This window comes from Etheostoma spectabile, chromosome 3 (genome assembly GCF_008692095.1).
Source record: "Etheostoma spectabile isolate EspeVRDwgs_2016 chromosome 3, UIUC_Espe_1.0, whole genome shotgun sequence".
In the NCBI taxonomy this organism is placed as follows: Eukaryota; Metazoa; Chordata; class Actinopteri; order Perciformes; family Percidae; genus Etheostoma; species Etheostoma spectabile.
In genome coordinates this window covers 30,345,785-30,372,809 of record NC_045735.1, presented here as the reverse complement: position 1 = coordinate 30,372,809, position 27,025 = coordinate 30,345,785, and the positions used below count along the sequence as shown (strand labels likewise).

Here is a 27,025-nt window from a genome sequence, read left to right as displayed (position 1 = left end):
TCAGCTGATCCAGAATGCTGCGGCACGTGTTCTGACGGGAATCAGGAAAAGAGATCACGTTTCTCCTGTTTTAGCTTCTCTGCATTGGCTTCCTGTAAATTTAGAATAGAATTTAAAATCCTTCTTCTCACCTACAAGCTCTTCATGGTACGGCTCCATCTATCTTAAAGAGCTCATAGTACCTTACAACCCTGGGAGAGAACTACGCTCCCAGAATGCAGGGTTACTGTGGTTCCTAGAGTCTCTAAAAGTAGAACGGGAGCCAGAGCGTTCAGCTATCAGGCTCCTCTCCTGTGGAACCAGGTTCCAGTTTGGGTCCGGGAGGCAGACACCGTCTCCACATTTAAGAGTAGGCTTAAGACTTTCCTTTTTGATAAAGCTTATAGTTAGGGCATAGAATCGAATATTGTTAGGGAGTAGTAGTTAGTCACATAGTTTCATATAATATAACTAAAGGGAGACTTGGCATACAGCCCGATCCGGTTGGGGAGTTTCTGGCCCGCCGGGCTGGAGCTCTCTTTACCCTCGTCTCTCTTGGTTTTGTTGTAATAGTTTTAGACAGCTGGGGACTTATTTTGATACACTAGTCAGGCATAGAATCGAATATTGTTAGGGAGTAGTAGTTAGTCACATAGTTTTCAGATTTATCTAACATATAATCAAGAATAAATGAACTAAAGGGAGACTTGGCATACAGCCCGATCCGGTTGGGGAGAGTTCTGGCCCGGCCGGGCTGGAGCTCTCTTTACCTCGTCTCTCTTGGTTTTGCTGTAATAGTTTTAGACAGCTGGGGACTTATTTTGATACACTGAGCTCCTCTCTCCTCTATCTTTCTATCTTTTCATTTATGTGCATCCATGTCCCAGAAATGCGTGTTACTAACCTATTTCTGGGGAGTCATTCCCCGGAGTCCTTATGTTCTTTTTTCACCAGCATTTCCCTTGGATCAGAGAGGCTCCGAAATCAGGGTAGCAGCTGTCGCCATGGTCCCGCTACACGTTCTGTGATGCCATGTTCAACTGCTACACTGCGGTGCCCTGCCTACGTCCTGCAACGTCCTGCTACGTCCTCCCTCTACGTCCTGCTGTGCCTTGTAATGCCGCACAGCGTCCTGCTATGCCATGAACTACTACAAAGAACTTCTACAAACTACTAATTTTTTCTATTTTTATTGCCACTCTTCACGCTAACCCCAACCGGCCCGTCAGACACCGCCTACCAAGAGCCTGGGTCTGGCCGAGGTTTCTGCCTAAAAGGCAGTTTTTCCTCGCCACTGTCGCACTGTTGCTTGCTCTGGAGGAAACTATTAGAACTGTTGGGTCCTTGTAAATTCTGGAGTGTGGTCTATCTGTAAAGTGTCTTGAGATAACTCTTGTTATGAATTGATACTATAAATAAAATTGAAAATTGAAATTGAAATAGTCAATAGCTAGTTAGTAGTACAGCACTAATAGTTACTTTGTTAATAGTTAGTTAATAGTGGGCTCATAGTTAGTTATGTTACGACCCCTGTGGGGGCTGTCCTGTGTGACTCTCTTGTGCTTGTCTAATTAGGTTAATCGTGGACACCTGAGGGCCCCAGTGTGTGCCGATTACTTAAGCCGGGTGCTGGTGCAGTATTGGACTCTTCTTCTTTCCCCGTCAGCAGAGGCGTCCCCCCTTCAAGGATGTTGCTACCGTTGTTTTAGAGTTCTTTGTTGTTTTATTTCCACGTATAATTTATCGTTAGTGACAATAAACCACTTTTGTTTTATCTTTAAATGTGGTGTGTCTCCATACTTGTCACGGTCCGAAAGCCAGATTGTGACAGTTATTAGTCAGTTAGTTAACAGTTTGTTAAAACTAAGATAATAGTTAAAAGTTAAATATTTTAAACTTAGTTTATAACTACTTAATATCTAGCTAGTTAGATAATATTTACCATTAAAAGTTACAAGGTAATAGCTTCTAGTTCAGGCCGGTTTTCTCAGACTATAGCTGCTCCAGGTTACAAAAAAAACCCCATACACTGTTTAACTAAACACACTTCCCACACTGCCATGACACAGAGCTGGGTAGAAATCAGCTAAATATATCTTTAATAGTTCATAATGGTTAGTTAAAAGTTAGTAAATACTTGAAAATGTGTTGTTTATATTTATGTATTTTTTTAGATAGACATTACATTACATTATACACACACATTTCAAATGTGACATTTTGTTCACATGTTAAATGTTAAATGTGAAATTAAGCTTTTCACAAGTGAGATATTACATTCCACACGTTTTTTGGCAAGGGTAAGAATAGCCTTGCATTGCCAGACCACTGTGCTGCAAAGGAAGGTCTGCCGAGCATTCTGGGAAGGGAGAAAAACGTATCACAATCCAATCACAATCGTCTTTGGTGACACTATGCGTCGCATGGTGCAACGGGGCCTCTGCAAAATAGCCTCGGGAAGGAACTTGTTTCAGTGGAACATGTGTACGTTCAAAGGTTATTTTAGTTGTGCAACAGAAAACTCAGATTGGACATATAAAGTGAAAAAAATAAGTATTTGAACACCTTGCTATTTTGCAAGTTCTCCCACTTAGAAATAATGGAGGGGTCTGAAATTGTCATTGTAGGTGCGTGTCCACTGTGAGAGACATAATCTAAAAAAAAAATCCAGAAATCACAATGTATGATTTTTTAACTATTTATTTGTATGAAACAGCTGCAAATAAGTATTTGAACACCTGAGAAAATCAATGTTAATATTTGGTACAGTAGCCTTGCAAGTGTTTGCAATTACAGAGGTCAAATGTTTCCTGTAGTTTTTCACCAGGTTTGCACACACTGCATAATAAGGGATTTTGGCCCACTCCTCCACACAGACCTTCTCTAGATTAGTCAGGTTTCTGGGCTGTTGCTGAGAAACACGGAGTTTGAGCTCCCTCCAAAGATTTGCTATTGGGTTTAGGTCTGGAGACTGGCTAGGCCACGCCAGAACCTTGATATACTTCTTACAGAGCCACTCCTTGGTTATCCTGGCTGTGTGCTTTGGCTCATTGTCATGTTGGGAGACCCAGACTCGACCCATCTTAAACGCTCTAACTGAGGGAAGGAGGTTGTTCCCCAAAATCTTGCAATACATGGCCTCGGTCATCCTCTCCTTAATACAGTGCAGTCACCCTGTCCCATGTGCAGAAAAACACCCCCAAAGCATGATGCTACCGCCCCCATGCTTCACAGTAGGGATGGTGTTCTTGGGAAGGTACTCATCATTCTTCTTCCTCCAAACACGGTTAGTGGAATTATGACCATTAGGTTCTATTTTTGTCTCATCTGACCACATGACTTTCTCTCATGACACCTCTGGATCATCCAAATGGTCGTTGGCAAACTTAAGACGTGTCATGCATGATTTCAAACCACGACGTCTTAGTCTATTACCAACAGTAACCTTGGAAACAGTGATCCCAGCTCTTTTCAGGTCATTGAGCAGCTCCTCCCGTGTAGTTCTGGGCTGATTTATCACCTTTCTTAGGATCATTGAGACCCAATGAGGTGAGATCTTGCATGGAGCCCCAGTCCGAGGGAGATTGACAGTCATGTTTAGCTTCTTTCATTTTCTAATGATTGCTCCAACAGTGGACCTTTTTTCACCAAGCTGCTTGGCAATTTCCCCGTAGCTCTTTCCAGCCTTGTGGAGGTCTACAATTTTGTCTCTAGAGTCTTTTGACAGCTCTTTGGTCTTGGCCATGTTAGTAGTTGGAATCTTACTGATTGTATAGGGTGGACACTGGACAGTTGTCTTCATGCAGCTAACGACCTCAAACAGTCACATCTACTGTAGGATAATAAATGGAGTGGTGGACATTTTGAAGGCACACTAACAGGTCTTTGAGGGTCAGAATTCTAGCTTATAGACAGGTGTTCAAATACTTATTTGCAGCTGTATTGTACAAATAAATAGTTAAAAAATCATACATTGTGATTTCGGGATTTTTTTTTTAGATTATATCTCTCACAGTGGGCATGCACCTACGATGACAATTTCAGACCCTTCCATGATTTCTAAATGGGAGAACTTGCAAAATAGCAGGGTCTTCAAATACTTATTTTCCTCACTGTAGTCTAGCTAGCGGTCTGGATTTACCCTGCAGAGATCTGAAGAGCAGTTAAACATAGTTTCATAAATCAACCAGAGTTTAAAATGCCAACACAAAGAAAGTGGAAAGTAACCAAAATGCAAGATGTAATGCAAAATTTCCGGCGGCACCTAAACAATCCCAGAAGTGGAACGTCATGGATATTGACGAGGGTACGATTTGGATCACTCATGCCCCAAAGAAGGGATTCGATGGCAATGGGGTTCACGGCAGTGAAAGGAAAAAGTAACATAATGTTATATTTTCTTCTTTGAAATACTACTTAAAAAAAAAAGATCCGACAAAAACACATTTTTTATCAACATTTTTATTTCTTCTTCTTTTGTTTGTTGAATGCAAAATAAAGAGTGGATAACATTAATTGATGCATTTACTTTGAGTGCTGTTTTTTTATGACTTGGTGGTTCCTCGGCCCATCATAGCTTTCTTTGTGTTTCTCTCTGGTTTCAGCAGGATTGTGTAACATTTTGGTCCAAACAGTGCCAACAAGAGGCCAAAACTAGAGGCCAGGATGGCAAATACCTCCACTGCATCTGCATATTTGCCTGGAGAGTTGACATAAGCAGGAACAAAGGCCACCCACACAGCACAGAAGATCAGCATGCTGAAAGTGATCAGCTTGGCCTCATTGAAGTTGTCTGGAAGATTCCTCGCCAGAAATGCTAACAGGAAGCTAATGATAGCCAGTAGGCCAATGTAGCCCATTAACACTGCAAAACAAACTCTGGACCCAACTACACACTCATAAACTATCTTATCATTATGGTATTGAGTGTTTTTATGTGGAGCTGGTGAGGCAGAGACAATCCACGCGGTGCAGATTGCTGCCTGAATGCAGGTAAGAGCTAGAACGGTTCCTCTCTGCTGCACAGCACCAAACCACTTGAGCCTGGCTCCTCCTCCTGGCTTGGAGGCATTGAACACTGCCAGAACCACCATGGTTTTCACCAAAATACATGAGACACAAAGCACAAAGCTGATCCCAAATGCTGCATGTCTCAGCTGGCATGTCCACAGACTTGGGCGTCCCATAAATAACAGTGAACACAGGAAACATAGTTTAAGTGACACCAAGAGCATGAAACTCAGTTCTGAATTGTTGGCGCGTACCATGGGTGTACTGCGATGATAGATGAATATTACCAGGACAACAGCACAGATAAATGTGCCTAACAACGAGGCCGTTGCCAAGCATATACCCAGAGGCTCTTGATAGGAAAGGAACTCGGTTTTCTTAGGAACACAGTGATCACGTTGAGGGCTGGACCAGAAATCCTCTGGACAACTGGTGCACTCCATGGAGTCTGACACAAAGGGGAAGGAGAGATACATATTCATTTATATCTCCAAAATATAATGTCTCAATCTGAATACCTACCAGTCTTATTGCTGATTTTTCCCTCAGAACACGGAATGCAGTCAAAGCAGCACACAGGCTCCCCCTTCCTTCTGGCCGTGCGGGTACCTGGAGGACAGCTCTCGCTGCACTCTGACTGTGGTGGCTGTAGGGCAAAAATAAATCTGTCAACCAATATCATTAAACACTGCTGAGATGTACAGTCCAAATAAGAAAAAATAAATGCCAGTAAAGATGAAATTACCTCTGTGGATTCAAAGCTCCAGAAGATTTTGTCTTCATCAAGTATGATTTCTTCACCTTTGACTGACTCTTTAACCTCACCCACATTCTGCACTTTAATTCTTCCGTCAGGGAGCCACAGCCAGTTCATGATATCATAAATTGGTAAGACATCACCATTCTCATCAAATAACACTTGATCACCAAATGGAGTGGTAAAGTTCACCTGTTGCACATAATGTACAAGCTGAAGAAAAAAACAGAGCATTATCCTAATATTCAAATCATTTTCAACACAATCTTAACATTTTTATTTTTCTAAATACTATCTGAGAATCAGACTATTGTTTATTGTTAACTTTATTGCACATCACTGGCACAAACAAAATGGGAATGTGTATTCTCCCATGTCTGACATAAAGTATTTTACTTTAAAGAAAGAATACACAGCTTACCAATGTAGTGATTGCATACTTTTTTTCTTGATATTCTATACTCACAAACCTACATTAAGTACCTCAAGGTGTAGCAGCTGTTTTCAAAAGATAAACAGGTGGAGTGTAAACTGATATCACACCTGCCATGGCTCCAGTCTTTGCAAAGTAGCACAGCTGTGCCCGCTGAAAGGCCCTCTCCCTGGGACACAGCGCAGCATGTCATCGAGGGCATACGCCAGCGCATACACAGCCTTGTAAACATTGTACTCAGGCCTGAGGTTAGATAGATCTAAAAACTCAGTCTCCACATGTTCAATATCTTCCTGTCCAGTGCATAGTTCTCCCTCGGTTTCAACCCAACCTGCTGGAGGTGGTGCAAATCTACACTGAAATGTGTCTTCCCAAAACTGTCTCACCTGAAATGAAAAAAAAATACATTACTCTTGTAATTTTAAAACAATTTTAAGTAAGATTAAACTCATACCATGTTATTTCCATAGGTGTTGTTGTCATGTTGGTCAGGACGTATTTGTAAAAGGAAGTCCCTGAGCCCTGGTATTTCTCCTCGACGGATGGCAATGCCCAGTGTGCTGCTCAAGTACGGCATTAGGTGGGGGGTCTGGAGTACAGAAGCTGTTGTCCAGGTTTCACTTGCCATCCACTGGCGACCTGTTACATTCTGCCTCGCCACCTGTGCATTGCATTATGTGAAAATATAATACATTGTTTATATATAAATGTATATATTATACTTCTATTAAAAAATACAGTGCAGTTTGTAGCAAGTAGTATTTTTTCTACAGCAATATCAGAACACTAAGAACAAATGTAAGAAATGTAAAATTGATCTGAACCTCTTCCATTAGTTGAATCATGTGGATCTCGTGAGCAAACACTATGACCACACGAGCTGTTGATATCTTTATTAAATGTACAATCCTCCTGAGTTCATTTGGGTCACTGTCCCAGGGCAAAACCTCTGAGTAGGCCAGACAGCCTTCACCAGACTGAACCAGGTCAGATTGGAAGGATCGGGCAACATTACGTCCATAGTCATTATCACTGACTAGAAGGCCGACCCAAGACCAACCAAAGTGTTTTAGAATCTGAATCATAGCACGCACCTGAATGGATATATGGAATGAGACGGAATGAGATAAGATGCTCATATTATGCTCATTTTCAGGTTTATAATTGTATTTAGAGGTTTTATAGAACAGGTCTACGTATTTTAATTTTCAAAAAACACCATATTTTTGTTGTACTGCACAATGCTGCAGCTCCTCTTTTCCTCTTTGTGTTAAGATCTACTGAGTAAGGCATCTCACTTCTATTCCATCTTTGTTGGGAGTTGCACATGCACAGTACCTAGGTCAGCACTACAAGCCAGTCAGAAGCAGGTAATGAGGGCGAGCCATGCTAGCAGTTAGGCAAGCAACAATACAATACAATACACGATTAAAATTACAAAGTACTACATGAAGAATGAAGTGCAGACAGGTAAACCAAAAAGCCTATTTAAAAAGGTAAGACTTTAACTGATTTCCACAAGCTTTCTATACTGCTTTTGAAAACATATTTTTGCAGTTCTTAATTTTGCTTAGTTTCACCTGGAAAGCATCACTTGGGATTGTTCTAAAGAATGATGGAAACCGTTTCCGATCACTCAGACAGGAACATGTCGCAAAATAACTTACCTGTAAAGAAATATGCAGATTAACTCAAGTTACCCATCTCTTAAAAGTCAGACCCAGTCTGCATTTATTCATATATCAACAATGTGTCACTTTTAAAAAAACACATCAATTCAATTACAGTATAAATACATCGATACAATACAAGATAGGGAACTTACAATGGGCATTCTGTATAAACCTAGGACATTGGAGATGGCAATAGAAAATGTTGAATAGTGGTCACCCACAATCCCGAGGACTGGAGGGGTCCCTAAACAGTTCTCCTCAAGCAGAAACTGCTCCTCTCGACCACTTGCCAATGATAATGCACTTCTGAATCCAACAACAAGTGCCCCACAGTTATCGTAAAGACTGTATCCCAGAGTCACATTAGGAAGCAGAGTGGAGTTCTTGTTGATCTCATCAACAGCAAAGGCCATAGTCATGGCATGCCTGAATCCTAGAATGTCAAAGCTAACACACAAAATGTCACTGTTAACCACTTAAAAAGTAATATGGCACTCAGAGAACTGGGTAGATATTTACAAAAAAAAAATCTAAATCTGTGTTAATAACATATTACACTGTTGTAATAATATACTTTTTACAGCTGCATCTCGATGTTTCAAAAGTATTACTAAAACTGTCATACAATTGTGTATTACTCACCACTTACCATGAATACACAAAGCAGATTGAACAGAGTGTAGTTTGCACAGACCCATGCTGTCTGCTGCATCTGTGTGAAACTTACCCTTTGCATCTGGGCTGTTCTGGTTCTGAGATGAATGTCCGCTCAGGAAAAACCGAGGTATAGTGGACTTCAAACAGCCCACCAAGAACCACATTGCCAGGCTTGTGCATTTCATTAAGCTGAAACTTTCTTTGTAATTTACAGGATGAAGGAAGAGAGGAAGAGAAAGAAAACAAATTAAGGCAGACATACAGGAGCATATGTGTGTCAAGAAATGCACCCATAACTGCCCTCCTCCTTTCACACCTGTTTCTATGCTTCATAAAAGTGTACTTAATTTTATATGCAGGACTATTTGGTCCCCTTTGCATGCTTTACGTCATTGTTTAATCTTTAACACCACCCATCAGGGCTATAGGGGCAGGACACAGCACACATCAACTTCATTATGTTAATATGACATATTATTCGTAAATGATCAGCAAGTGTTTCAGCAAATACTCAATGTTTGCCTTTTGTTTTTCTTTTATTATTAAAATTAAAGTCCATCTTGCCTAATATTTAAATAAATTTTGCAAATACACATCCAATTATTTGATTTAGTCAATACAACTTAATATGTCAAGTCATTTATTCATGTAAGTGTGCAGCTTTTGAGTCCCAGACAAATTTCCCTAAGGGGACAATAAAGTAGTATGTTGTATTGTACTGTATATGTATTAGGTCTTTGTGTGGTAGTTTGACAATACCTTTTTGTATTGCTTAAAGCGATAGTGTGTAGTTTCTGTCTCCCCCCTGAGGAATTCTAAGTAATGACAACAACATTGTTCTTGCATCCACTTGCCTTGGGTGCAAGCCTTGCATGCCTTGGGTGATACTGCAACACCCTCACCCTTCGGATCAGTCTGTACTTAACCATGGTTGTAGACAGGAATGGTGTTCTTCTGACACTATACCGGGTACACCTGGCTGTAGCTCCTCCCATCTTCTGCATCTTTTACATATCTTGTGGAAATTCGTCTGGTTCTCTTTAAACGTATAGAGGGTGGGATGAATCAAATTCTGTAATATGTGCGCATGGTAGAACACCTGGAAGTGTTCTACCCCCGTATCTTCAAGTCATCAAAAGCACAGCTGTTGCTGTCCTCAGGACAGAAGATATTTTGAGTCTTGGATTTTACAACAGACAATACATTTCCTGAGCTCTTTCCATGAAATCACACTTCTTGTTCATGTATTTTACACCTCCCTTTGATGTTTAGAAGAACAGCCCCCTGGTTTTGTCTCTCACCATTTGTCAGGAGAACATGATTATTTGATAATACCACATTTTGTTCTTCTGTCTGTCAGGTAAAATCCCTCAGACTTCATCAAGCTCAATAATGTAATTAGCTACAATCTACAATGTTTCTTTCCCACACATCTGCCATTTACAGAGCATCATCACCTTTTCTTTTCTGGCTTGGTCTGGGGGGCTCTCAGAGACCAACAACGCCAAACTGTGAAGGGTGATTCCCCCGGGGATCTTAGTGCTTAACATGCAACAAACACTCAATTTCAAGAAAAGCAACTTAACTTTAAGCACCATTTTCAAACCACACACCCAAAATTAAATGACACTAAACACATTCCAAATTGTGATGCAGGGTTGTGCATGTTGTACATTTAATTGTTTCTAAAGCACTTTCAGTTTCAGTAACAGTTCTGCAGTTAAATGGAGACTATGAGAGAAAGTATTAACAATTTGGCAATACACAGTGAGAAGGTTGTCTCACGGAAAAGTGCTATACTGGGCCTCCTGTCCACAATTGGCACTTTCCCAGAAAGAAAGGGAAAATATGATCAAGAGCTGGGAGACCCACACTGGATCTATTCCAGATAAATACAACTGCCCCGTAAATACCTACAAATAATTCATTAATAACCCAAAACTCAGAGCTTTCACCACAAATGATTTATCTCTGAAGCCACCAGGTAGGGTTCAAAGTGTCTGCCCGATAAAAGGATTTCTTTCCTTTGTCACACTAAATGCATGTTCTTGGTGGAATTGTTGGGCCTGTAAATTTAGTGAGTGTGGATTAGTCCTACTCTTCTTGTATAGTGTGCCAAGATAATATTTTGTTATTACTTAAAACTATAATTCTAATTTAATTTAATTGAATAGATAATGGGAACCAAAACTCACAAGATCACAGTGTATGCAGATGATATTTAGCTTGAAGCCTTGGTTTTGTTGATGACCGCTGCTGTTGCTTACTTTGAGAAAAGTAGCTTCCCAAAATTTTAAGTAATCCTTTTTGGGTTGCCTACTAGAACAACACACAGTCAAATAAAAAGTGGTTTGTTTGAATCTTTGAATCTTTTTCAGTCCGAAACTGAGGCAAAGCTTATTAAAGTCCCTCAAATGCGAGGGAACAAGAAGAAGTAAAACAGGGCAATAATGAATAATCTGTGTCACACTAAACATTCTTTATTTCTTCCAGTTTCCTCTAAATGTATTCTTTACAGTAAACCAAGCTTACTTATTTGTTTGTATACATTGTCCATATCAAGGGCACATCACTACTTAGGGAATGCAAAATACATACTGGTTCAAACTAGTTAATCAGTTATCCATATCTGCTACTTTTATGACTTGGTGGTGCCTCGACCCATGATTGCTTTTTTTGTGTTCCTCTCTGGTCTCAGCAGTAGGATGTAACATTTGGGTCCAAACAGTGCCGCCAAAAGGCCAAAACTGGAGGCCAGGATGGCAAATACCTCCACTGCATCTGCATATTTGCCTGGAGAGTTGACATAGGCCGGGACAAAGGCCACCCACACAGCACAGAAGATCAGCATGCTGAATGTGATCAGCTTGGCCTCATTGAAGTTGTCTGGAAGATTCCTCGCCAGGAAGGCTAAGAGGAAGCTAAGGATAGCCAGTAAGCCAATGTAGCCCATTAACATTGCAAAACCAACTGTAGACCCAACTACACACTCATAAACTATCTTATCATTGTGGTATTGAGTGTTTTTATAAGGAGCTGGTGAGGCAGAGACAAGCCAAGCGGTGCAGATTGCTGCCTGAATAGAAGTAAGAACCAGAACTGTCCCTCTCTGCTGCAAAACACCAAACCACTTCAGACTATCTCCACCTCCTGGCTTGGATGCCTTGAACACTGCCAGAACCACCATGGTTTTTACCAGGATGCATGAGACACAAAGTACAAAGCTGATCCCAAATGCTGCATGTCTCAGCTTGCATGTCCACAGTTTGGGACGGCCGATAAACAGCAGTGAACACAGGAAACATAGCTTTAGTGACACCAAAAGCAAGAAGCTCAGTTCTGAATTGTTGGCGCGTACCATAGGTGTACTGCGATGATAGGTGAAGATGCCCAGGACAACAGCACAGATAAATGTGCCCAGCAATGATGCTGTGGTCAAACAGATACCCAGAGGATCATAGTAGGAGAGGAATTCCATCTTCTTAGGAAAACAGTGGTCATGCTGGGGGCTGGACCAATAGTCCTCTGGACAATAAGAGCACTCCATAGACTCTGAAAATAAGGAAAAGATTCAAATCGTTTTCTGCTTTTGCCAACACATTTTCTCTATTTCAACTAGTTTGGGTCACTTTTGCAGCATATAGGACATTATCCCTCTTACCTGAGAACTGTTATTGATGTACAATAGGGCACAACTGCCAGGCACGGAACCTGGGATTCTGTAGTGCTTTTCCCTCAACACCAACTGGGCACCCTTAAGGGGATGCATTCCTGAATGCAAATGAATATAACAAATCATACACTTTAAAAAGAATACCAACCCGTTTTATTGCTGATCTTTCCCTCAGAACAAGGAATGCAGTCAAAACAGCACACAGGCATTCCCCTCTTCCTGGCCATACGGGTCCCTGGGGTGCAGCTCTCACTACACACTGACCTGGGTGGCTACAGGAAAAGAAGAGCGAAATCACTGTTCTACACAATGTGATGCTGGTATTGGATGTACTACTAAAGGAAACACAACAATAAGGAGAATCAACCTCTTTGGATTCAAAGTTCCAGAAGATTTTGTCTTCATCAAGTGTGAGTTCTTCACCTTTGGAGGCCAACATTTTAACAACCCCCACACTCTGAACTTTAGTTTTTCCATCAGGGAGCCACAGCCAGTTCATGATATCATATATTGGTAAGGCATCACCATTTTCATCAAATGACACTTGATCACCAAATGTTGTGGTGAAGTTGACCTTTTCCAAATAATACACCAGCTACAAATCAGAGAGATAAATTTAATGACAGTGACAATGGCAATGTTCTCGACTGGATGAAGTGTGTAAATAAAGTGTATTAAACACATGAAATAAACTTTCTAAATTTAATCTACTGTAAGTATTGAAGCACAATGAATTTTAGCGTGTTTTTTCTTTAATCAATGTATAAAGACAGGTTAATTGACATTGTTAAAATAAATTTCATTCAATATGTCCTTTCATTTTAAAAAAATCATTAAGGTTTATAGCTGGCATACTGATATTGATTTTAAAAAATGTATTATATTCTGCTCTCACAAAAAGTGTGTTCAGTAAGTACCTCAAGGTGTAGCAGCTGTTTTCAAAACATAAACAGGTGGAGTGTACACTGATATCACACCTGCCATGGCTCCAGTGTTTGCAAAGTAGCACAGCTGTGCCCGCTGAAAGGCCCTCTCCCTGGGACACAGCGCAGCATCTCATCGAGGGCATACGCCAGCGTGTACACAGCCTTGTAAACATTGTACTCAGGCCTGAGATTAGAAACATCTAAAAACTCAGTCTCCACATTTTCTAGATTTTCCTGTCCAGTGCATGGTTCTCCCCCAGCCTCCACCCAACCTGCTGGAAGTGGTGCAAATCTACACTGAAATGTGTATTCCCAAAACTGCTTCACCTAAAATGCATTAAGAAAACAAATTTTAACAGAAATGATGTCAATATATATTTCTTGCAGTTCTTCATCAGATTATAAGGTTATACTATCACCATGCTATTATCATAGCTGCTGTTGAGGTGTTGGACATGATTAATCCTTAGTAGGAAGTCCTTGAGTCCTGGTATTTTTCCATGACGGATAGCAATGCCCAGTGTGCCACGCAGGTATGGCATGAAGGCCGGTGTATGGAGTCCGTCAAGTAATGTCCAAGCTTCACTGGCAATCCACTGAAGGGCTGTCACATTCTGTCTCACCACCTATGCATTGCATAAAACAATAAAACATTTTTCCAGATTCCTGTGAAAGAATTACAGTCTATTTCACAACATTTAATAAATTACAACCATAACTACACAATGATGTAATTATTACATTGTTCAAAGCAAGGGATTTGATTTATTTCACTGTCTGCTAATTTTGATCTATGCTCAGAAACAGCTGAGTTATAACAATGAAGTAAGCCGTACATAGCATATAGGATTAGTACATGTATTAAATAGTTATACAGACAAGCATAAATATCGGCATAAATGTTCAAACATATTTTGCAATGGGCAAGAATACATACAAATTCCCAATGATTCCCTGTCTTCTAATGCTAAAAAACAAATAATGAACCACAGAATCAGGTGTAAACAGGTAAATTAACGTTAACAGGATAATGAAAAATGTTTATGGAGTAATGCATAAATATATTCATTCATAAATATCAATGTATTTCATCCCCCAACCTCTTCCATGAGTTGAATCATCTGGATCTGATGTGCAAACACGATGACCACACGAGCTGTGGATTTCGTCATCACTTCCACAATCCTCTTTACTTCAGCTGGGTTCTCACCCCAAGGCAAAATCTCTGAGTAGGCCAGACAACCTCCGCCGGACAGTGCCAGGTCAGATTGAAAGGATCGGGCAGCGTGGAGTCCGTAGTCATCATCACTGACCAGCAGACCTGCCCAGGTCCAGCCAAAGCGTTTTAGAATCTGAATCATTGCACGCACCTAAGTGAATACAAAATGGAGGGATAGGGTATGTTTCTTTAGTGGAAATGTACTCCTACGTGTCTCATGATGCAATTATAGTTTATTTATCCAGTAGGATTTTTCATCTATTTATATAGTCTTTTCAGTTATGCACAGAAGAAAATATATTTTATACACACAAGATTTTTTTAATTGGCAAGGATTATATTCAAGTTTACTTTACTTTGCTTGTGACATTTATTTTGCTAATAGTGTTTTACCTGGAAAGCATCACTTGGGATCATTCTAAAGAAGGATGGAAACCTTTGCCTATCACTCAGGCAGGAACATGTGGCAAAATAACTCACCTATAATGAAACACACATGCACACAGGTTGTGCATCTCATGCAGGTTAGTAGACAAATTCAAACCATTTTACTTATTATAACAATTTTGTATTAATTCAAATACAGCATGTCAATAATTAATTAAATCCAAAAACACTTACAATTGGCAGTTTAAATAAACCTAGAACATTGGAGATTGCAATGGAAAATGTTGAAAAGGGATCGCCCACAATCCCCAGGACTGGAGGGGCCCCTAAACAGTTCTCCTGAAGCAGAAACCGCTCTTCTTGACCACTCGCCATTGACATTGCAGCACTGAACCCAACAGCAAGTGTAGCACAGTTGTCATAAAGACTGTATCCCAGAGTCACATTAGGAAGCAGAGTGGAGTTTTTGTTGATCTCATCAATAGCAAAGGCCATGGTCATGGCATGCCTGAACCCTGGAGGGTCAAAGCTAACACATAACACATCAATATTAATCACTAAAACATAATAGAATATTTATAATCATCCGTGCATCTTGTCTGATACTTGTTTGTGAGTCTTACCCTTGGCAGCTGGGCGGATTTGGCTGTGACGTATATGTCCGCTCAGGGAAGACAGAGGTGTAGTGGACCTCGAACAGCCCACCCAGAACCACATCGCCAGGCTTGTGCATTGCATTAAGGTGAAACTTTCTCCGCAATTTACAAGATGAGGGAAGAGAGGAAGACATAGCAGAGGAAGAGATAAAAAGCATGAAAAGGTAGATACACAAGAGCAAATATACGTTACGAAAAGCTCCCATAACTACCTTCTTCCCTTCACACCTGTTCCTATTCTTTGTACGAGGTTGTTTAATATTATGTCGAGGGCTATGTCATCCCCCTTTCATGCCTTACGTCACTGTTTAATCTTTAACAACACCCATCAGGCCAATGGGGACAGGACACAACCCAAATCAACTTAATCATGTTATTATAACATGGTAGATAAAATGTTAATACTAAGCAAAATCAGCAGTTGTTTAAGAAAATATAAGCCATGAACCAATATATATATATATATATATATATAATATATATATATATATAACTTTTTAAATGTCTTTAGTTTATTATTATTATTATTATTATTATTATTATTTTTATTATTTTATTATTTTATTATTTTTCTGCATACTTTTCTCAACCATTTATACTTAAAATATTAAGCTTTTTTTCTTTTTACTTTGTAAGTCAATGGGGCAATGACTATGACCATGTTTTCACCATGAGTTATTTGGTGGGATGGTGGCTTGCACCAGAAAGTAAGCACTGCAGACTCTCAACCAGATTTGATTCCCAGTGTGTGCAGGCCCTTTTTTTGTGGAGTTTGCAGACTTTCTCTGGCATACTATTTGACTTTTTTATGGCTTTTACAATATAATATACTGTGACTATTTTTGACATACTATACCATGACTTTCAACATTTATATACCAGGACTTTTTTGATCACTTTTTCCACAGACCATACTATGACTATTTTTAAAATACTATACTAGGACTTCTTAATGCCGTTTTTCAAAATACATACTATACATACTATATTTGGCTTTGCACAGCTCCTACTAGCACCACCAAGTAAGCACTGCAGACTCCGACTCAGGTACGATTCCTAGTCCTTGCTGGCACTTTTTTGTGGAGTTAGCATGTTCTTCCAGACTTTCTTTGACAAACTATGATATTTCTTTTTTCAACATCCTATAATCTTAGTACAGTGCCTGTTGAAAATGTGCCTGTTTGGAATGGGCGATTGATTTGCCTGTGGCACTTGTCATGGTTTGGTAATTTGTTATATGTTTCCCTCTTGTGGTTGTGTTTTTTGGTCTTGTATACATTTATGTTTAAGTCCTTGGTTGCTCCCTTGTCTTGTCTAGTTGTGGTTTCTGTATTATGTTCTCTTGTGAGTGTCTGTATGTTCTGTTTCCTGTTTTATTTTGATAGTCTGGTTTTCTCTGCTGTCTTGTCTTAGTTTTACTTCCTGTGTTTTCCTGCTCTTGTGAATACCCGATGTCTTCCACCTGTTTCCCAGCCCTTGTCACCTGCCTCTTGTTATCTCATTACCCTCTCTATCTATCTATCTATCGATCGATCGATCGATCGATCGATCGATCGGTCTGTCTGTCTGTCTGTCTGTCTGTCTGTCTGTCTGTCTGTCTGTCTGTCTGTCTGTCTGTCTGTCTATCTATCTATCTAGTGACTATCTAGACTATCTAGTGACTATCTAGCCTAATCGTTTAACACTTCAGCATAGGTGTTCATTTCCAAACAGGTTTAGTGGCTATTTAACAGTGAAGTAAGGAATTTGAGTTGATGGGATATTTTTTGCAACACTGTTATTAGTGTTGTAAGTTAGCAGTAGACTATGACTTTTTTTTCGACATACTATACTATAGCTTTTTTCTCACATTTTTTTCATATACTATACTATGTCCTCATCTCCGCTGAAGTCTCCTGGACAGACAACACCACAGCGGTCATCAAGAAGGCCCAGCAGTTAACAAACTTCCTGAAGGTCCTCAGGAAGAACAACCTGGACCCCAACCTCCTGCTGACCTTCTACAGCTCTTCCATCGAGAGCCGGCTGACCTACAGTATCCCAGTATGGTACGGCAGCTGCACCGTGGCAGACAGGGAGAGGCTGCAGGGGGTTTTAAGGTCAGCACAAAAGATCATAGGCTGCTCCCTCCCTGATGGACATCTACACCTCCCGCTACCTCAGTAGAGCAGAACACATCATCAAGGACAGCCCCCACCCCGGCTCTGATCTGTTTGACCTGTTGCCCTCAGGAAGGCATTACAGGTGCATCAGGGCACGGACTAACAGACTCAAGAAGAGTTTCTTCCCAAAAGATATAACCACCCTGAACTCACACATGCACTGACTTCACTTTACAGCCTACCCCCCCCAGACTTTCGTCTTCCCACCCACTGTGCAATACTTATATATAATACACTACAATTCTTTGCAATCCCATTACAGTGCAATATTTAACATTAAATTATTTAATTTTATTACAGTACAATATTTATTTATTTAATCCTTTAATATCATTACAGTGCAATATTTAATATTTAATAATTTAATTTTATTACTGTGCAATGTTTAATACTCAAGACTTTTGATACACCAATGACTATATTATTTGCATAGTGTGGATGCAAACCCTTTATCTTTCTTACTATTTTATGTGTGTATATAGTTGCTCTCAGGAACTGTGCCCCTGTTCCCCCTCTTTTTTTTACTTCTGTATACATATATTTTATATTTTTATATTCCATGTTGCTTCAATCTCATTGCACAGGTACTGCACTTGTGTATAATGACAAAGGCCTTCTATTCTATTCTATTCAAATGGCTTGACACAGGTTTGAGTCCCAGTCTGTGCTGGTTATTCTCATGTGGCAGATGCATGTTTCTTGACTATGACTTTGTTTTTTGTTTTTTTGATATGCTGTACTTTTGTACTTGTTATCACTTTTTCTGAAAAACTATACTCTGACATTTTTCAACATACTATACTATGGCTTATTAATTAAGTTTTTAACATACTATACTATGTTTTTTTCAACACTTGTCAACATACTTAGAATTTTTCCCATAAATTATGTCTTTTAGAATAAATTATAAGAAGTCATAGTATAGTATGTTGAAAAAAGTGATCACCAAGCTATAGTATAGTAAGTCAAAAAATGTGTATACTACGTTATACTTTATGTGGAGTTTGCATGTACTTCCACGCTATACTATGACTTTTACACGCTATACTATGACTTTTACACGCTATACTATGACTTTTTAAAACTTTTTTTGACACTCTATACTGCATATTTTTAATGTTTTTTTCGACATACCATGCAATGACTTTTTTCGACATACTACAGAATACTAAGATCTTTTTATACCATACTTTACTATGACGTTTTTGCAATTTCTTTTTAACATGCTATACTATGACTTTTTATGAGTTTTTTCAACATACTAGACTATGACTTTTCATGATTTTTTCGACATACTATACCATGACTTTTTTTTAAATACGACTTTTGTCGACAAGCCATACAATAGCTTTTTTTCATTACTTTTTTTTTCATACAATACAATGTTTTTTTTCAACATACTTTACTATGGCCTTTTTCATTACTGTTTTGGATATACTATACTATGACTTTTTGTCACTTTTTTCGACATACTATGCTATTGCTTTTTATCACTTTTTTCGACTTACTATGACTTTTTCATCACTTCATTCGACATTCTGTTGTATCCTCTGACTTTATTCTACATACCATTCTTTGTGGCCTGTGGCTTTTTTCACTTTTGTTTGACACAGTATACTATGACTTTTTTCAACACACAATACTATTACTGGACTGCACATTTTTATGTGGAGAATACATGTTCCTTCAGACATTTTTTTAACATACCATGGCTTTTTAATGATTTTTTTTCGACATCCTATACTATGATTCTTTTCAACATTTTTACCACTATGATATGACTGTTTTCAACTCATGTTTTGTTGGGTGGGGTTAGCACACATACCATTAGTCCCTGCAGGTAGGCACTGCCATCTCTTATTCTTTGGGCTACACTCTGGGCTGCACATTTTTGCAGGGAGTTTTCATGTTGTTCCAGACTTTGTTTAACATACTACACTATGACTTTTTATCACTTTTTTCAACATAGTATGATATTGATTTTTTGACATACCAAACTGTTTTGTACAATTTGATAGCAAAGTGGCACAGTGGTTTGCACCACTCCAAATGGCACCAGGGAGTATGCTGTGCAGACTCTGACCCAGGTTCATTCCTCACAGTGCCTTTTTTGTGGAGTTTGCATGTTCTTCCAGAATTACTATACTATACTATCACTTTTTCAACATACTATATTATTTCTTTTTTTATACTTCACCTTTATCAACCTTGTCTTTTTCTTTTTGTTGCCCCTTAAAAAAACTGTTAAACATGTAGATAATCCATTAAAATATCTTAAATATGCAAATAATACTTAAAAAAAAAACCTTTATGGTTTCCAGTGTCTTCTCCAATTTATTCATTACAATAAAACAAGCTTACTCATTCTTTATACATTGGCCGGATCAAGGGCTGGTCACTCCTGCATGGATGCAAATACATACTGGTTCAGTGTACTTGATCTTATTGCTGTAACTACAACTTTTATGACTTGGTGGTGCCTCGACCCATGATTGCTTTTTTTGTGTTCCTTTCTGGTCTGAAGACTATTATGTAACATTTGGGTCCAAACAGGGCCACCAAGAGGCCAAAACTGGAGGCCAGGATGGCAAATACCTCCACTGCATCTGCATATTTGCCTGGAGAGTTGACATAAGCAGGAACAAAGGCCACCCACACAGCACAGAAGATCAGCATGCTGAATGTGATCAGCTTGGCCTCATTGAAGTTGTCTGGAAGATTCCTCGCCAGGAAGGCTAACAGGAAGCTAAGGATAGCCAGTAAGCCAATGTAGCCAAGTAACACTGCAAAACCAATTGTGGACCCAACTACACACTCATAAACTATCTTATCATTGTGGTATTTTGTGTTTTTATAAGGCGCTGGTGAGGCAGAGACAAGCCAAGCGGTGCAGATTGCTGCCTGAATAGAAGTAAGAACCAGAACTGTCCCTCTCTGCTGTACAGTACCAAACCACTTGAGACTGGCTCCTCCACCTGGCTTGGAGGCCTTGAACACTGCCAGAACCACCATGGTTTTTACCAGGATGCATGAGACACAAAGTACAAAGCTGATTCCAAATGCTGCATGTCTCAGCTGGCATGTCCACAGCCTTGGACGCCCGATAAATAGCAGTGAACACAGGAAACATAATTTAAGTGATGCTAAGATTAGGAAACTTAGTTCTGAATTGTTGGCGCGTACCATAGGGGTATTGCGATGATAGATGAAGATTACCAGGACAACAGCAGAGATAAATGTGCCCAGCAATGAGGTGGTTGTCAAGCAGATACCCAAAGGCTCTTGATAGGAGAGGAACTCAATTTTCTTAGGAACACAGTGGTCACACTGGGCATTGGACCAGAAGTCCTCTGGACAACTGGTGCACTCCATGGAGTCTATGGAAAAAGGAAAAGAATTGAGATACATGTTTATCTCCAAACTACACTATTTAAAGGGCTCATATTATGCTCGTTTTCAGGTCCATAATTGTATTATATAAGAATAGGCATGCATAGTAATTTATTAAGAAACACCATATTTTTTGTCCTAAGTGCACATTTCTGCAGCTCCTCTTTTCACCCTGTGTGTTGAGCTCTCTGTTTTAGCTACAAAGTGAGGCATCACACTTCTAAAAAAGTAAAACAGATATATAACACATTGAAGGATAGGGAAGAGCCAAAAAGCATAATTTGAGCACTTTAAAAACTGAATACCTACCAGTCTTGTTGCTTATCTTTCCCTCAGAACAAGGGATGCAATCAAAGCAGCACACAGGCTCCCCCTTTTTTCTGGCCATGCGGGTACCTGGAGGACAGCTCTCGCTGCACACTGACTGTGGTGGCTGTAGGGAGAAAAATAAATATCTTCTATTCTACCCCACTTTATACTGCTATACTGTCTTACTCTTAAATCACAAAATAGATGACTGAAAAACTAACCTGTTTGGATTCAAAATTCCAGAAGATTTTGTCTTCCTCAAGTGTGAGTTCTTCTTCATTGGCTGACTCTTTAACTGCACCCACATTCTGAACTTTAGTTTTTCCATCAGGGAGCCACAGCCAGTTCATGATATCATATATTGGTAAGACATCACCATTCTCATCAAATGACACTTGATCACCAAACGGTGTCGTGAAATTGACTTTTTGCAAATAATGTACAAGCTGCAAAAGTGAACCATACTCAAATAATTTGCAGCAAAATCATTTTTCATCTAAATTTTGAGACACACCTGAAGGTCAGGCCAATGATTTTCTACTGGATTATTTGCATTAGTCAGTCATTACTGCCACAATAGAAAATGAGAATGTGTTTTATCTTGCAAACAGTAATACATATTTTACTTGCAAAAGAAACAGATGACAATAAAAGCCAGTCTACCTAACTCATTAGTAATTATTTATTCAATGTGTCTTTTTTTTTATACATACTCTTTTTCTATGCTTACAATATCACATTTAGATAGTACCTTAAGCTGTTGGCAGCTGTATTTGGAAACATAAACAGGTGGAGTGTAAACAGATATCACACCTGCCATGGCTCCAGTGTTTGCAAAGTAGCACAGCTGTGCCCGCTGAAAGGCCCTCTCCCTGGGACACAGCGCAGCATGTCATCGAGGGCATACGCCAGCGCATACACAGCCTTGTATATGTTGTATTCAGGTCTGAGGTTAGATAGATCTAAAAACTCAGTTTCCACATGTTCAATATCTTCCTGTCCAGTGCATAGTGCTCCTCCAGCTTCAACCCAACCTGCTGGATCGAATTTACACTGAAAGGTGTATTCCCAATACTGTGTCACCTGAAACATATTAAAAATGCATTATTGACACAAATTACAATGAATGGTTGATTCATTATTATAATTTATAATTAATTTATTAAAATGTTTTAATACTTTTATGACAATTTCTAAGATTCAACTCATACCATGTTATTTCCATAGCTTTCGTCGTATTGGCCGGGATGTATTTGTAAGAGGAAATCTTTGAGCCCTGGTATTTCTCCACGACGAATTGCAATTCCTAGAGTGCCGCTCAGGTACGGCATGAGGAGGGGTGTGTGGAGCACAGTACTTCCTGTCCAGGCTTCACTTGCTATCCACTGTCGGCCTGTCACATTTTGCTGAGCCACCTGTGCGTTACATTATATGAAACGGGTTTCACACATTTGTTGAAAACAGAGTTTGTTTTGTAGAAAATGTTGATTTACAGCTAGAACTTGGGTTCCATTGTCTAAGCTTTTTTTGTTATATAAGCAGAGATGTTAAAAAGTTATAAGTGAAAGGTGCCCACTTTATGCACATGGCATTTAATGTTGAAAAAAAGCAGTAGTATAATTAAAAAAGCAGTAACTATAAAGTGATTTAAATACGCTCAGTTTTTATAATATGCACAGTATATATATATATAAATATTATATATATATATATACATATACACATATAAAATGGGTGATTTGAGCTTTCTCAAAATGCATAACTGAAGTTTAAAACTGGATTTGATTTTTTCATAAGCTTCACTTTCACTGTTAGGTTGTAGTCCTTTCACGCCTTCACCCCTGATGGAAACTCACTCAGATACTTCAATATTTCAAGCAATGTTTTGTTGAGCAGAATCTTCCACAGGATGAATTATTTGACATGAAAACAGGTAACATTATCAAACAGTTTGACCTAAATAAAACTGAAATTTGCTGTTTTATATTTGTGTTTGGTTGAAATATAGGTTTGATTTTCTGGTAATTAACAGTATTTCAGTCAGTGAATTTCAAATAAACAGAGGAAATAATTAATTGTATCATATTTGAAAGAAAAATAGATTTCAACATTACATTATGTTTTTATTCTCACCTCTTCCATTAGATGAATCATGTGAAACTCATGTGCAAACACCATGACTACACGAGCTGTTGATGTCTTTATCAAATGTACAATCCTCCTGAGTTCACTTTGGTCACTGTCCCAGGGCAAAACCTCTGAGTAGGCCAGACAGCCTTCACCAGACTGAACCAGGTCAGATTGGAAGGATCGGGCAACATTACGTCCATAGTCATCATCACTGACCAGAAGGCCGACCCAAGACCAGCCAAAGTGTTTTAGAATCTGATTCATGGCACGCACCTGAGTGGATATATTGTTGCGAAGGGATTAGTGAACAGACTAGCATTCCATTAAAATGACATGTAACTTTGTGTAATTTATACATTAGCTATGCATATAAATTACCCAACACAGCTAATTAGGATAAAAGCAAAGGATTATTTCATGTGGAAAAATTTCTACAAGCTTGCTCTATTGGAGGAAACAGACGTAGTTTGCTGTTCTCAACTTTGTAATAGTTTCACCTGGAAAGCATCACTTGGGATTGTTCTAAAGAAAGACGGAAACCGTTTCCGATCACTCAGGCAGGAACATGTAGAGAAATAACTTACCTGTAAAGAAACATACAGATTAACTCAAGTGACCCATCTCATGCAAGTCAGAGCCAGTCTTAATATTTTCATTTCAATAATGTGTCACTTTTAAAGATGACATCAATTGTAATACATTACATACTTATTCAACAATACAAATGACAGGATAGGGAACTTACAATGGGCATTTTATATAAACCTAGCACATTGGAGATGGCAATAGTGTATGTTGAGGCAGAATCACCAACAATCCCGAGGACTGGAGGGGTCCCTAAACAGTTCTTCTCAAGCAGAAACTGCTCCTCTCGACCACTTGCCAGTGATAACGAACCACTGAATCCAACAACAAGTGCCCCACAGTTATCGTAAAGACTGTATCCCAGAGTCACATTAGGCAGCAGAGTGGAGTTCTTGTTGATCTCATCAACAGCAAAGGCCATAGTCATGGCATGCCTGAACCCTAGAATGTCAAAGCTAACACACAAAATGTCACTGTTAACCACTTAAAAAGTAATATGGCACTCAGAGAACTGGGTATATATATACAAAAAAATCTAAATCTATCTTAATAACACATTACACTGTTGTCATATTATACTTTTCACAGCTGTATTTTTATACTATTTTTAAAAAGTATCACTAAAACTGTCATTAAAAATAATTTTACTCACTCTCCCCATTCTCATGAATACTCTGAGCAGACCCATGCTGTCTGCTGCATCTGTGTGAAACTTACCCTTCGCAGCTGGGCTGTTCTGGCTCTGAGATAAATGTCCGCTGAGGGAAGACAGAGGTAAAGTGAACTTCAAACATCCCACCCAGAACCACATCGCCAGGCTTGTGAATTTCATTAAGATGGAACTTTCTCCGTAATTTACAAGATGAGGGAAGAGAGGAAGAGAAAGATAACAAGATAAGGCAGAAACACATGAGCAGATATTTGTTATAAAATGCCCCCATAACTGCCCTCCTCCCCTCACACAGTTTCTATTCCTCATGCAAGGTTACTTCATTTTATATGCAGGGCTATGACAATCCCTTTGCATGCTTTATGTCATTGTCTACCTTTTAACCCCACCCATCAGTGTTAAGGTTATGTGGGCTGGACATACTACGCATAGCAAATTAATTATTGTAATATCACCTGTTAAACGTAATGCTAGGCCATATCAGTGAGTGTTTTTAGTGTTGTGGTTTGGGGTTTTTGTTTGGGTTCATTTTACCCTTTTCTTTGGCCTCCTTGTCTTTTTGTCTTTGTTTTCGCTCTGGTCTTATGTTGCTGGTCCTGTCTTGTGTTTACCTGTGCCTGTTTGTTCTACTTTCTGTTTTATTTTCTGATGGGTTGGTTTCTTGTTTTGTCTTGTCTAGCTTCACGATTTGCGTTTCTCAATACCAAGTACGCAAAGAACGGACTTGTGTTCTTGGGGAGACCGTACTTGCTAGCTGTACCTGGAAGACTGAACTCGCAAGTTCAGAAGCACACAAAACGCTGTTGACAGTTTTGAGACGAAGCGTTCTTCCTGTTATTGAGCAAAACCCCCAGCAAAGAGGGCACTTAATTGCCACTTTATAGTTAGCTTTGATGGGTGTATTCATAATAAAGCATGGACGGTCACCTTTCACACCGCCTTTGTTGTTTTGTTACGTTTTCATTTAAAGTGCTATTAAGTATCACGGGCCAATAACTTTATAAATAACGACACAACGGCGGGAAAAAAATCCTTGTAACATTGTTCGGGATTCAATTTTAATTGAAAGCAGAACAGAAACGTTAAAATAGGTATTAAAATTATAGAGGGACTGGGTAAAGTTAGCCACTGCCGTCGGTATACGTTACCGAGAAGCAGAAGAGAGCCCGAGAGGGAGGAGAGCCAAGATGAGGAGGACAGATATATATAACAACAGCGGTAAAAATTGTTTAAAATATCTTACAATTGTGGACCTGGCTTTGCTGCAGGGGTCTGTCTAAATGTGGGGCCAGAGGGGTCTGTCTAAATGTGGGACCAGAGGGGTCTGTGAGCTGACTGATTGACCGGCTCGCGAGAGTCATTCTTTCAAACTCCGAAGGCTTTTTTAATTCACCATCAATTTTCGTTGAACTGCCTATACTCAAAATCTTCACAGCTGATTTCTCGCCTTAAAACACCTTAAAAATGAATTTATTGATTTAATAATAGACGTAAATTGTGAAAATATGTGTACCGGAAAACATAAGCGCTTTACACCCGAATTGAATGCTGGGATACCTGCCCGGCCAAGTTCACACAAGTTACCATCCGATGTATCCTCGGTAAAATGGGCGTGTCGAGATCACATCCGGGGATTTTAACTGTTCTTGGCAAAATGCTAACTTGTGTATTGGGTCAGTACTTTGGCCACCAAACATGACGTTTCACAAGAACACAAGGACACAAGTCCATAGAAGAACACATATTGAGAAACACCCCCTGTTTGTCTGATTGTCCAGCCCCGCCCTGATGTGATTCACCTGATGTCTCACCTGTTCCCCATTACCTCGTTAGCTCTTGTACTTAACCTCTGTGTTTCCCTTGTCTTGTGCCAGATCGTTTTGTCCCATGCCGCATGAAGTCCTATTAGGCAACCTGCCTGTTTACTCAGTCTTCGTGAGAGTTGTGTCGCATCTTCCCTGTGAAATAATCCTGTTGTTCCTTGTGCAGTTTCTTCGTCTTTGTTTTGGCTTCCCCGGACCGGTTTTTGGATATTTTCCATGTGGGACTTTTCTTCGTTGTTTGTTCCTGGATTTGCCAGCTACTGTTGCTCCCTGTGTTTGCCTTATTCTTCTGTTAATAAACTCCTGTTTAACCCCGCCTGCCTGCCTGCCGTCCTCATCTCTGCATTTGGGTCGAATCCTCACTCACCCGTAACAGAACAATCTGGCCAGCAATGGACCCAGCAGAGGGCAGTGTGGGCCCAGCGGACGTCAGAGAACGCTGGATAATGTTAAGCCGGCTGGAGTATGGCCTCAGCCAGTTTTTGGCAGAGCTGGGCAGAACCACAGAGGTGAGGGGCCAACTTTTTATTTGTTTGCTAATGCGGAACACCGTGGCAGGCAAGCCATGGTCCCTGAAGGCGCCGGG

General features: G+C 39.6%; 3 protein-coding genes across 3 annotated transcripts; all 3 read right to left on the bottom strand.

Annotated features, from left to right (window-relative positions):
* Positions 1–4,489: 4,489 nt before the first annotated feature.
* Positions 4,490–8,704, bottom strand: LOC116685160 (extracellular calcium-sensing receptor-like). The gene is made up of 9 exons (XM_032510362.1): positions 8,580–8,704; positions 8,005–8,299; positions 7,760–7,846; positions 7,004–7,273; positions 6,634–6,840; positions 6,290–6,565; positions 5,735–5,959; positions 5,512–5,635; positions 4,490–5,437 (listed from the first exon to the last, which is right to left on the bottom strand). Exons 1-9 carry the CDS (start codon positions 8,687–8,689, stop codon positions 4,524–4,526), a joined length of 2,508 nt encoding a protein of 835 aa, XP_032366253.1. The 5' UTR covers positions 8,690–8,704; the 3' UTR covers positions 4,490–4,523.
* Positions 8,705–11,147: 2,443 nt separating this feature from the next.
* On the bottom strand, positions 11,148–15,504 carry LOC116685146 (extracellular calcium-sensing receptor-like). The gene is given in 9 exon segments (XM_032510361.1): positions 11,148–12,061; positions 12,331–12,479; positions 12,620–12,777; positions 13,160–13,435; positions 13,528–13,734; positions 14,209–14,478; positions 14,721–14,807; positions 14,949–15,243; positions 15,338–15,504. Coding segments are annotated over 9 exon segments (2,523 nt in total).
* Positions 15,505–19,995: 4,491 nt separating this feature from the next.
* On the bottom strand, positions 19,996–24,806 carry LOC116680695 (extracellular calcium-sensing receptor). Its single transcript, XM_032509521.1, has 9 exons — positions 24,664–24,806; positions 24,107–24,401; positions 23,859–23,945; positions 23,365–23,634; positions 22,443–22,646; positions 22,045–22,314; positions 21,453–21,677; positions 21,232–21,355; positions 19,996–20,909 (listed from the first exon to the last, which is right to left on the bottom strand). Exons 1-9 carry the CDS (start codon positions 24,738–24,740, stop codon positions 19,996–19,998), a joined length of 2,466 nt encoding a protein of 821 aa, XP_032365412.1. The 5' UTR covers positions 24,741–24,806.
* Between the last annotated feature and the right edge of the window lie 2,219 nt (positions 24,807–27,025).

Coding starts and splice junctions, on each gene's coding strand:
- LOC116685160 (XM_032510362.1), bottom strand. CDS start 8,689: ATGCACAAGCCTGGCAATGTGGTTCTTGGTGGGCTGTTTGAAGTCCAC. Junction 5,636..5,734: donor GGAGCTTTGAATCCACAGAG/GTAATTTCATCT, acceptor TTTGCCCTACAG/CCACCACAGTCAGAGTGCAG. Junction 5,438..5,511: donor AAAAATCAGCAATAAGACTG/GTAGGTATTCAG, acceptor CCTTTGTGTCAG/ACTCCATGGAGTGCACCAGT.
- LOC116680695 (XM_032509521.1), bottom strand. CDS start 24,740: ATGTTTGAAGTTCACTTTACCTCTGTCTTCCCTCAGCGGACATTTATC. Junction 21,678..22,044: donor AAACACTGGAGCCATGGCAG/GTGTGATATCTG, acceptor TCACTTTTGCAG/CTTGTACATTATTTGCAAAA. Junction 20,910..21,231: donor AAAGATAAGCAACAAGACTG/GTAGGTATTCAG, acceptor CTTTTTCCATAG/ACTCCATGGAGTGCACCAGT.